This window comes from Thamnophis sirtalis, unplaced genomic scaffold, assembly GCF_051295495.1.
Source record: "Thamnophis sirtalis isolate CommonGarterSnake01/CBP01778 unplaced genomic scaffold, rThaSir2_p1.2 scaffold_13, whole genome shotgun sequence".
Taxonomy (NCBI): domain Eukaryota; kingdom Metazoa; phylum Chordata; class Lepidosauria; order Squamata; family Natricidae; genus Thamnophis; species Thamnophis sirtalis.
Window position 1 is genome coordinate 567162 of NW_028261393.1, and position 11271 is coordinate 578432.

The 11271-nt window shown below is 60.5% G+C and overlaps 1 protein-coding gene across 1 annotated transcript; it reads right to left on the reverse strand.

Moving 5' to 3' along the window:
• Positions 1-527: 527 nt before the first annotated feature.
• LOC106555794 (creatine kinase M-type) lies at positions 528-6662 on the reverse strand. The gene is made up of 8 exons (XM_087727607.1): positions 6582-6662; positions 4804-5017; positions 3110-3264; positions 2737-2869; positions 2158-2329; positions 1801-1924; positions 1383-1572; positions 528-928 (listed from the first exon to the last, which is right to left on the reverse strand). The coding sequence occupies exons 2-8, from the start codon at positions 4994-4996 to the stop codon at positions 750-752; spliced, it is 1146 nt and encodes a 381-aa protein (XP_087583733.1). The 5' UTR covers positions 4997-5017; positions 6582-6662; the 3' UTR covers positions 528-749.
• Positions 6663-11271: the final 4609 nt, after the last annotated feature.

The window sequence follows — 11271 nt, forward strand, 5'->3', positions numbered from 1 at the left end:
GCCCTGGGTGAGAGTCCTGCCAGCCTTGGGGGCTCCTGGGGCTGCCAAAACCTCCGGGTGGGCATTGGGAAGAGGACCCCCTCCAAGGGCAGCCCTGCATTGAGAGCCAGCCAGCCAGAGCCGCCCCCTGCTCTTGGGAGACCCCCAAAGGGAGGCAAAAGTAGCCCTCTGCTGATAAAGGTGGACTGTCCCTGTGGGTGGATGCTCAGTCTTCACGGCAGAGCTGGCGGGTGGGCTTGGATCCCTTCTGAGAAAAGCCCCTTCCCCACTTAGGAGCCAGCCTTCCCCTCTGCCCTCCCAGAGGCTGTGCCTGGCCTTCATTTGGAGATGACGGGGGTCTGGGCAGGGGGTGGGGGGTGCAGAGGGGCCACTCCTGGAAAACCCAGGGGACTTGGGGGGCCCTACAGGAACTCGCCAGCTGCTTTCCCTGGGTAGCCCTGGGTTCAAGGGCTGGAGGGCAAGATGGAGGACACCCCCCCCCCGTCCCCAAGCACGCGCAGAGAGAAGAAAGGCACGGGGCGCCGGGGGGGCAGACAAGGCCCTGGGGCCGAGCGTTTGCTTTATTAACTCCGTCCACAGGGGCTCCCCGGAGGAGGAGAGCGTCCCAGCTGGCAAAGGGCAGCCGCCCCTGGCCCTCGGAGCCCCTCGCAGGGCAGAGCCGAGCGCCAGGAGCTGCCGCTCCGAGTGGCAGGGTTGGGGTCACCCCGGAGTCCAGGCCCCAGGCTGCCCGGGGGGGTCAGTGGGACCCCTCACTTCTGGGCGGGGATCATGTCGTCGATGGCCTGGCCCTTCTCCAGCTTCTTCTCCATCTCCACCATCAGCTTCACACCGTCCACCACCAGCTGCACCTGCTCCACCTCGGAGGAGCCCAGCCGGTCCGCGTTGGAGATGTCGAACACGGCACCCACGGCCTCGGTGTCCACGCCACCTGGGGGGAGGGGAGCACAGCACACGCTCAGTCCGCTGACCGCCAGCAGAGGGCCAGGCCCTCCGGACCCCTAAGCACGCTGCCCGACAACTCCAGCGGCTGGAGGCCGAGTGGGCGCACCCGGCCGGATTCCTGCCCAGGACAAGGGGCACATGAGCGCCCAGCACAGATGGTGGGCAAATGCCAGCGGCCCTCATTCTTGACTGGGGAAAGGGGCTGCTTTGAAGACAGAAACGAGCCCCCTGGAAAGAAGGGGGGGCGAGAAGCAAATTCCCTAGAGCTCCCACCGCCCGCCCACCCCAGGATGAAACGCAGGGGGTGCTGCAGAATGCCCCCCCCCCCCGTCCCCTCTGGTGGCATCTTTCCTGCCTGAAGACAGTCGAGGGGCCAGGACTGGCGAGATGACCCTTTGCCCAAGCCGAACCCCGGGTCCCCTCCCTGCCCCCCCACCCACCTGTGCCGCGTTTCTGCAGGCGGAGACGCTTCAGGATCTCCTCGAACTTGGGGTGCTTGCTGAGGTGGGCCAGCTTGACGTGGACACCGCCACGCAGGCCGGTGCCCAGGTTGGAGGGGCAGGTCAGGATGTAGCCCAGGTGCTCGTTCCAGCTGAAGGGGTGGCCGTCCTGCTTGAAGATCTCCTCGATCTTTGGGGGGGGGGGAGCAGAGGTCGGCAGGGGTTCGTGGCAAAGCAGGTGGCACCCACCTCTCTTTTTCTGCCCCCCCCCCAAAAGGGCTGTTTCTCCCAGTGGGGTCTTTATGCCACTGACATGGGTGGGGAGCTCCGTCCCCCTCCCCAGCCCTTTGAGTCGTGGCAGAGAGAGAGCAGGAGCAGCTGTGGTGGCCTGCTGCCCCCCCCCTGGCCCCCCCCTCACCTTCTGCAGCCCCACGCAGAAGCGCCGGAAGACTTCCTTCATGTTGCCCCCCTTCTGCATGGAGATGACCCTCAGGTGGTCCTCCTCGTTCACCCACACCAGGAAGGTCTTGTTGTCGTTGTGCCTGGTTGGGGGAGGGAGAGCAGAGGCCTCAGGCTCCGTCGGCGCTGGGCGGGGGACCCCTAAGGGCATCGAGCCGGCCCCTCGGCTGCCCCCTCCCCACTTGCCAAGCGGCTTTCGGCAGCTCTTCTGCTGCGGGGGAGGGGGGAGACGCAGGACCCGGGTGAGGAAAGCGGGGCAGCCGGAGCAGCCTTTGGGCCCGGGAGGCTCCGAGGGGGCCAGGCAGGAGCCGCTCACCAGATGCCGCGGGCGTCGGGCCAGTCGCGGCCCATGCCGGAGGCCAGCAGCAGCGGGGAGACGGGCTTGTCGAAGAGGAAGTGGTCGTCGATCAGCTGCTGCTGCTCCTTCTCGCTCATGCTCTTCAGCGGGTAGTATTTGCCCTTGAACTCCCCGGTCAGGCTGTTCAGGGCTGGGGGGGGGGGGGGAGAGCGGGAGACCCTCAGCAAAGGCTGCGCCCCCTCCCCTCCCCTCCCCCCCAAGGCTTCTCTACAGCCCCCCCCCCTCCGAGCGGGAAGGAGAGAGGTTTACGCTCCGCACCTCCTCAGCTTCCACCCCCAAACCCCCCCCCCGGGCTCTCCCACTGGGGCGCCTTCCCGATGGGCGCCGGGAATGTTGGGGGCAGTAGCCCCAATCCCCCCCCCCTCCGAGGAGCGGCGGGGCTAGCGCCACCTGGTGGATCAGCGGGGGAGCCTCCTGTCGGGACCCCGGGCGGCGCTGCCTTCAGCCGGCCAATGGGGGCGGGGCTTTCGGGCAAACGGGGCAGCTGAGCTCCTCCAAAGTTTGGGTGGAGACCCCCAATTCTGGGCAAATTCTTACCTTTGATGGACAGCTTCTCTATGGCCCGGCGCTCGGCCCGGCTGCAGTGGGGGGGCAGGGTGTAGCCCTTGATGCTACGGCCGGTCCTCACGCGGCTGCTGAGCACGTAGTTGGGGTCCAGATCATCACCGCCCTGCGGGGAAGGAGAGCCGGGGGTCCTCTTTCTGCCCTGGCTGACCAGCCCCACGCCCAGCCCCTTGAGGGAACCCTGCAATCTCCCAGACACCCCCGCAGGAACGCCTGGGAGGCACCTGCCTGGGCTACACGGAGTCTCTCTCACACACACACTTTGGTCTTTGCGCCCTTCAACGGCAAGGGCTTCCCCTAAGTTCCTCCCCCTCCCCAGCAAAGCAAGACCGGCCCCCGCCTGCACCTTCAGGTTTTCGTGGTTCAGGTCGGTCTTGTGCTTGTCGGTGGGCTTGTAGCCTCCGTGGCGGTCATGGATGACCACGTCGAAAAGCTCTTTGAAGGTGTGATAGCATTCTTCGTCTCCAGCCACGCAGCCCACCGTCATGATGAAGGGGTGACCTGCAAGGACAGGGGGCTTCAGCGGGGAGGAGACCCAGGCCCCCCCCTCCGAAAGACGAGGGGCCGGCACACCTGGAGGCCTCCGCTCACCCCTGCCTGGTTCTCTCGGCTGCCCCAAACACATTTGGGACCAGGCTGGGGCAGATGGGGGGGTGGGGTAGAGGGGGGGCTTGCCCACTAACCCCCAGCAGAATGTCTGGCAGGGGTCAGTTGAAGGCCAGCCAGATTCCACCCCCAGAGGCTGCCCAGGCCGATGCATTTGGCCCCCTTGGACCCTGGTGACATCTGGCAAGCCTAGTTTAGCAACGCTTCTTTCCAGGCAGGCCTTCGCCTCCCCGTTTGTTCCACTCCAAAATGTTTACAAATTCCAAGGAGTAAATTAAAACCAAAACGAAATCTCCCAGAATTCCCCTGCCAGCAGAGCGATTCATAGTGAACATCTAGAGCAGTGTTTCTCAACCTTGGCAACTTGAAGATGTCCGGACTTCAACTCCCAGAATTCCCCAGCCAGCGAATGCTGGCTGGGGAATTCTGGGAGTTGAAGTCCAGACATCTTCAAGTCGCCAAGGTTGAGAAGCACTGATCTAGAGTCTAGACGGAACCAACTTTTTTTTAGTCCATGTCAATCATAAGACTGAGAGAAGGGATTTGATTCTTTCACCTGCTTTAGCTCTCCCCTCCCCCATGCCCAGAAGTCCGCTGTGCGCATGGTGGGCAGCACACAGGTCAAATCGATTATCGATGGATTGAGTGGATTAGACAAACAGCTAGATAGCAAGACAGAGAGGTGATATAGATGAGAGAGAGAGAGGAAGAAGACAGGTAGGCAGGTAGATTGTCCGGGTGCCCACAGGTGGCTGAAGAAAGGAGGAGTGATTGGTTGTTTGGGAAAGGGGGAAGAACTTTTACTTTTCATTAGGTGAAAATCACGTCCTTTGCAGTCGGTTGCCTTGATATAGACAATAAAACTCTTCTCTAAGGGAGTTTTTGTGGGCGCATTACTTGGAAACCCAACATTAAACGGACTCTCCATTGTGGCAACCCTGGAGCCTAAGAACGGCCTCAGTCAGGCCAGCTCCAGAGTTGACATAGCGATAGATAGATAGATAGATAGATAGATAGATAGATGGATGGATGGATGGATGGATGGATGGATGGATGGATGGATGGATGGATGGATGGATGGATGGATGGGAGGGAAGGGAGGGAGGGAGGGAGGGAGGGAAGGAGAGAGGGAGAAGAGAGGGAGAAGAGAAGAGGAGAAGAAAAATGGAAAAAGAAAAGAAAGCCAAGCTGGGCTCTGCTCTGCCTTCTTCACCCAAAGGCAACCAGCTGCCAACTTGCTCAATGTGATGCCAAGCCCCCGCCAGAGGGGGGAGCGAGCCACAGGGGAGGAGGGGGCACCGCCTGGCACAGCTACAGAGGGCGAGGCCAGTGGCAGCCCCCTCCGGGGCTGCTGCCAGCCAAAGGGTGACCTCCTCCGACTGCTGTAGCTGGGATGAGAGGAAACGGGCAAGGGGCACCCGCCGCAGGGCCCACCTGGGTTGTCCACGCCGGTCTGGATGACGTCGTCCAGGGTGCAGCCGCTGGCCGTCTCCTTGTCCCTCAGCCTCTTGTACATGTCGAGGGTGATGGCCTTGGCCATGTGGTTGTTGTGCACGGAGAGGTCGGGGTACTCTTCCTCCGCGGGGAAGTTCAACTTGCACTTGTTGTGGGTGTTTCCAAAAGGCATGGTGGCGGCTGACGGCGGGTCCTGCCAGGGGAAGACGGGCAGAGGCTGAAGCGCTTGGCGCTGCAGCAGGTCCAGAGCCAGGCGGGAATTTCTGGGCAGCGAGACTCGAAAGGGGCTTGTGAAAATGTACCCAGAGACGGAGCCTTATGGGACTCGCTCCCCCCATCCCCAGGAGAGGCTGCTGGGCTTAGAAAGACGGGGAGGGGTCTTAGGGTCACTGAGAGCCTGGGAAGCTTTCCTCCACCAGAGGGAGAAGAGGATCGGACACGGGGGGGGGGGAGTCAGAGGTGATCAGTTCGGTCAGATTTCGAAAAGAAAACGAACCAGGACTTCACACTGTGCCAAACTCCACCCTCTCACTGCAGGAGAGGCCTGGTTTGGGGCCACTTCCTTGCATTTGGGGTGTCAGATATTGAGTAACAGAAACATTGGGGGGCAGTCAGACCCCTATCTTAAGATTCTAAAGCCAGAACTGGCCATCTCCCCAATGTGGGGCAGCAGACGGGACCCCCTCAACCTCTGGAGATCCGAAGAGTCCTCCTTCTTGCCGTTCTTCAAAACAAACCTGTACCCCCTTTTAGAAGGGGGGGGTCTGGCTCGGCCACCATCCGAGAAGTCACCCCACTCGCTCCACCTGCTTGGGGCCCCTCAATACCAGAGGGTACCCAGGCCTGAGCCCCTCCAGGAAGCAATGGCTGGGGGCCCAGCTCTGCAGGAGGAAGCCCTTGGCAAGGCAGGGTTTGGAGACCCTCCTCAAGACAAGCTGTCCGCCTTCCCCCTCGCTCGCACCCCAAAAGGCTTCCCAGGTGGGAGAGTCTTAATCCCCAGTGGCCCTCAGACCGAAATGGGGTCCCCTTCTTGAGGGTCGCCGTCAAGGTCGAGCACTAGCGATGTCAGCTGACCCAGGGGGGCCGCAGCTGTGCAGAGCGTCTTGGGTGTGGGTGCCAAGTGGGTGGGAGAGTGGGGAGGGCACAGCCCCTGCCCCTCCCCTTCAGCCCCGCCCACAGAAGGCCGGGATAATTTTAGCCTCTCAGAAGGAAGTTTATTTATAGCGGGTTCTTTTTGTCCACAAAAGGGCCCCGGTCAGCGCCTCTCGCGGCTTCTGCGCAGGGCAGCATCTTGGCCAGCGGCATTCCAGGGGCGGCTTTCGACCACTGTCAGCACTCTCTGCAGCCACGAGAGAAGCCAGGCACCCGGCCTCTGGGGTGGGGGGAGCCGGGGAAGGGGGGGCGGTTGCAGGGGGTGGAGAGGTTGAGCAGAGACTCTGCAGAAGACGGGGCTCTGTCAGCCCCCCCCCCCCCGTCTCCAGCCTCCCTTTACCCACCCTTGACCCCCCCACACGGCAGGGAGAGCACAAGGTCATGGCCAGATCTGTGGCCACCCTCCCCATTCACCCCCACCCCAAATACCCTGCAGGCAAACCCCAGCCCTGGTTTCACGGAGGGGCTTTGCACGAAGGGCAGCATTTTCCAAAAAGGGCCATTTAATTTTCCCCCTAAGTTGCTAGCAAAAGTCCCCCACCTGTTCCTGTCAATTCTGCCCCCACCCCGGCTGCAAATCCAGATCAGAGGGGGGGGGGTGTTACCTGATCAAGAGAAGCGAAGCCTGCAGAGTCCCAGGGGCTGCCTTGTCTCACTCCGGCACAATAGGTGACCCAAGAGCCCGGGCTGGGGGCTTCGACATATAAACCCTGGCCCTCGTCCCCATTGGCTGAGCCTGGGCCAGCTGCCCAGCTGTGATTGGATGCAGCACCCTCAGCTCAACTTGAAATTGGGTGGGAGTCTCCGCTCTGGGCACTGGGCACTTTCTGGATGGGGCAGCCGCAGCGCCCTCCCTTGCCCCCTGCGAGGACCTGGCCAGGAAAGGTTTGATTGGGTGACAAGGGCTCTGCCAGAGAGCTGGTGCCACACAGTTCCTGAAGGAGCATCCAAGCAGAAAGAGAGGAAACTTTGCAAAATCTGCGTGCTCGGCTGGAAGAGGCCGTCAAGGTGCCTTGAAAGAGACAAATGGGGTGCCGAGAGCAAGGCGGGGGGGGGGCTGCTATCAGGGGCCTGAACCATGCTAGAAGCACCCTAGAGAAAGGGGGGGCATCGTCTGTGGGAGCGGAGCCCCCCTTCAGCTGCTCCAGATACATCTTGCTCCATGCACACACACCCCCAATGACTCCCAGCTGAAAGCTGAACAGGTGCTGGGCCTCCAGCAGCTGCCCAAACCGGGCCCCCTCCTCATCTCAGTGCGGTAACTGGAACCCTGGCGCTGCTGGGAGGAAATGTCCCCCCCTCCGCCAGGCATTCAGGTTAGGTAAGAAGGACAAGGGGCAGAGCAGAGCCCATCATGCAGTTCCCTCGCTCTGGTAAAGGGCTTTGTAGTCCAACATATGGGACACCCAGTCACTGCCAGCCGCAGGCAGAGACCCGGACTGGTTTCGCAGCCTTCTGCGCAAGCTCAGAGGACTCTTTTCTTCTGCACCTCCTGGAAAAGTGGGGGGGACCTGGATTAATCTCCATGGGGAAATTCTCTGGGGCCACAGTTAGAAACACGCTCCATCCAAGAGGGTCTCCTGCAAACTGGGCCTGCCTCAGCCCCCCCCCCCACCTCCCAGCCAGAGTGGAATCAGGTTCCTCATTCCCAGCCCCCTTTCTCTAGGGAGAAGCCTCTGTGCTGCTGCAGCTGCCTCTTTGGAAGGATTTATGGGAATTTGATCTCACACTCCCCCCCCTCCATGCCTGCCTCCCGTCCTACAGCCTGACCAGGTGCATGGAGCTGCCCCTTTGTCCAGACTGGGGGGAGGCAGCGCATTTACCAGCCCTGAAATGGGGGAGGGAGAAAGGCTGCAGGGACCTTCCCTCGCGGATTCCCAGGCACAAGAGACCCTCCTGCTTCTTCTCAGCATGGGTCCCATTCCCCCCCCCCCTGGGTCTGGCTGTCACCCCCCTTCCCTCCCCCAGCCAGCAAGGCCCCACAAAGACCGAGCTGGCCTGGTGGAAGAGGAAGCCGTGTCCACTTAGGGGGAGTCTGGAAGGGCCGCTTGACTTTCCGTCTGGAGCACCAAAGTATCTTGGCAGGCATGCCCCCCCCCCAGAGGGCACTGAGAGAGCCGACTCTGCAGGGAGGTCCTGGGTTCTGGGGGGGGTGTGAGGAGGCTCCCAAGCACATCTGTTTCCAGTCAGAAGCTGGGAAGCTGCTCCTGGGGGGCACAGCATCTAGCCCCCCCCCTTTCACAAAGGAGAGACAATTTTAGGAAATCCTGCAGAGCCTCTTAGAAATAGTTCTGCTCCTGTCCCAGGAAGGACCCCAGAAATGGTGGGGGAGAAGTTTCAAAATGTCCCTCCCTCCCTCCCTCCCTTCTCTTTCTTTCTTTCTCTCTCTCTTTCTTTCTTTCTTTTTTGCCAGCTTTTCCCTCTCCCATAAATTTACTCCTATTTAGCTCCATTTATGGAGAGTTATGATTCAGCCAAAGAGCCTGGGCACCTCCTGCCTCAGTGTCTCCTTCCCTGCACGCTTCTACCCGTTTCTGCCCTTAACCGATCCCAAGCATTTCTTCTTCCCACAAGATCTGGAGGCAGGGGGGGGGGATGAGTGACTCAACATGGAGGAATAATCTGATTTTTCCCAGGTGGCACCTGAGCGAAGGCCTGCTGGTCTTCGGGTTTTCAGGAATGAAGGGTGCATCCACCCAGTTCAGAGGGCAGAGAGCTGCACAATTCCTGCCCTGGAGCCCAGCAAAGCCCATCGTCCCCAGCTCATGCGGATGCCACCAAGGACGGCCACCCCCTCTCCCCTAGCCTGCTTTGCTGTGCTCGGCCTGGCAGAGAAATGCCCGTGTTTAAACTCCAAACCAGGTAGACGCTCAGCCCATGCTCAGAGGCAGCCTTGTGTCCGCCCCGTCCTCCCTTCAGGCTTTGGACTGGCTCAATCTGGATTCCGGCCTCAGGAACGCCTTCCTGGCAGAGGAGGCGCCTTGTCTGCACGACCAAATTGGACTGCTGAGGAGGTGGAAATCTAGCCCTTCTTTGGGGGGGGGGGAGACACATTAGAAGGAAACATGTCAGCCAGTTGAGCAATTGACCTGCAGGTGAAGAGGGAGCCCCCCCCCACAAGACCATGTGATGCAATTCCTCTCTGGCACAAGCCTCCCCTCCCCCCCCCCCCCGTGTGTCTCAAGCTTGGCCACTTTAAGCGATGTGGACTTCAACTCCCAGAATTCCCCAGCCAGCTTTCTGGGAGTTGAAGTCCCCATGGCTTAAAGTGGCCACGCCTGAGAAAAACGGCCCCAGGCTTTCCAAGAGGGATGGGAACCAGCCCCAGATGCCAAATGCCGACTCCCATCCTGATCAGATCCCAACGGGGCTCCTCATCCCGTAGCTTGGAGGGCCACGTTCCGCCCACTCCCCATCCAGGGGCTTGGCTGGCACTTCCTTGCTGGGAACCGGGCACCCTGTCTGACGTCAGCAACCGCTGGATCAGCTCCCCCGGAGGAATTCTATCGCAGGCGACTGTGGGGGGGGGAGGCGAGGGGAGCTTATTTTTAGAGCCCTCCTCTCCAACCGCAGCTGTCTCTGGTTTCACACCAAAGAGAGGAAGGAAAAAGCAGGGCTGCCCACCACCCTCTCTGCCCAAAGGCTCTTGGAGGGCCCCAATTTTTGCAGCCAGCTCCCCACAGCTGTCTGTTGCTTGGGTGCGAAGGGAGGGCAGAGAGTAGAAGGAGGGGGGCAGTTGGGGCTGATTTGGGGCTCAAGGCTGGGCATTGCAAGCCCCCTGCAAGTGAGAGGCCTTGATACCTCCAGAAAGGGAAGAGGTCATACCAGGCCAGTCCCTCCCATCAGGGTTACCCCTTGGCTGGGCACGGCAGACCCCGGACAGGCTATGGAGCAGGGCAGTGCCAAGGATGGTCCTGATCCCATGAATTGGGAGGAAGGTCAACTCTTCCAGATCAGACCAGACCAGGATTCATTGTGGCCCCATCTTCTCTTTGGGGGGGGGGGAAACAAGAGGTTCCTGGGAAAACAGCACGCTGGACACGGAAGCCATGGTCAAGAGTCACCAACCTCCCTGCCCGGATGCCAGCAGCCACGTGGCCTCTGGCGATGACACAATTCTTTCCACTGAGTTAAGATTCTTTGTTTCCTTCAATTGACGGGCTGCCCGCCTCCAGTTGGGTTGCTTGCCCGTTGCTCCGGGGGGGGGGCAGTTTAGGAGCCCAAAGGCAGAAGGGGTCTGGCCACAAGGGGCAAGTTTGAGCCCCAGGCTGAGGCTTTTGGGAATGGGCAGGTGCCCGATGGGGGTGTGGGTAGGAGTGAAGCCCTCCCATTATGGGAGAGGATGCTTGTAAAAGCTACCCATTCCCCTTTCTTCCTTCCTTCCTTCCTTCCTTTTCCTTCAAGGGGTAGGAGAAATCCTGCCCTTTTGTGGACCAGAGCGAGGACTCTGCAATCCTCTCGGCCAGCACTTTGCCAAAGCTCTAAGAAGCCTGGGATGGCACACCTGAGGGGGGGAGGGCTGTGGGGGAGAATGGCCTGGCAGGCAGATGTCCTCCATGCTAGCAAAGGGCACCAAAAGGACAGCAACGCCTCCATGGGCTCCTGTGGGTCAGTTGGAGAGAGCCCCCCTTCCTCAAGTCTTTCATGGGGCTGCAGCAGCTGCCTTGCCCCCCCCATTTCTCAGGCCATTAATCTGCTCCTGCCAGGGCACGCACAGGCTGCCCTAGCCTCCCCCCCCCAGCAACACTTGGCAGTCCCACCTGTTGAAGGGACATGAGGGACAGATTAGAGCTGGCCGGGGTGTGTGTGTGTGTGGGAAGCTTGACCCTCTGCCAGCAGCAGCTGGAGCTGAGCAACAGCTGGGCAGTGAAGTGTTTTTCCAAGGGTGATTTTCCCCAAAGCTCAGACTCGGTTGTGGAAGATGGGCAGAGATTACGCAAGGGACATTGTCAAGGCACTTTGCCCATGCTCAGAGGCCCGGCCTCAAGCTTTATGTGCTGAGTGCAGATGTGGAAAGTGGGCTCTAGAGCAGAGCTGTGTGGCATCTGCAGAGGAGCCTGTGCTGTTGGTATCATCCCTGCAGTGAAATTGCCAGCTTCCAAGGACCAAAAAGCACTCTTCACATGCTCTGAGCACTCTTGACAGACTCTTCCCCTCTGCCAAATAACAGCAACACCAAAACTCGCTTTTGTAGAAATGACAAGCAGACACACTGAAAGCACCAACACCATGTTGTATTTGCGGTTCATCCCTTGGAGTCCGGAGGTGCCCTCCTTGGGCCAGGCAGGAGAAGAA

Bases quoted from the DNA above. Each gene is read 5' to 3' on its own strand.
- LOC106555794 (XM_087727607.1), bottom strand. From the start codon at position 4,996: ATGCCTTTTGGAAACACCCACAACAAGTGCAAGTTGAACTTCCCCGCG. The intron at 3,265-4,803 runs GTGGGCCCTGCG...CTGTCCTTGCAG, and splicing joins GACCGGCGTGGACAACCCAG to GTCACCCCTTCATCATGACG. The intron at 1,573-1,800 runs GTGAGGGGGGGG...CCCCCCCCAAAG, and splicing joins TCTGCGTGGGGCTGCAGAAG to ATCGAGGAGATCTTCAAGCA.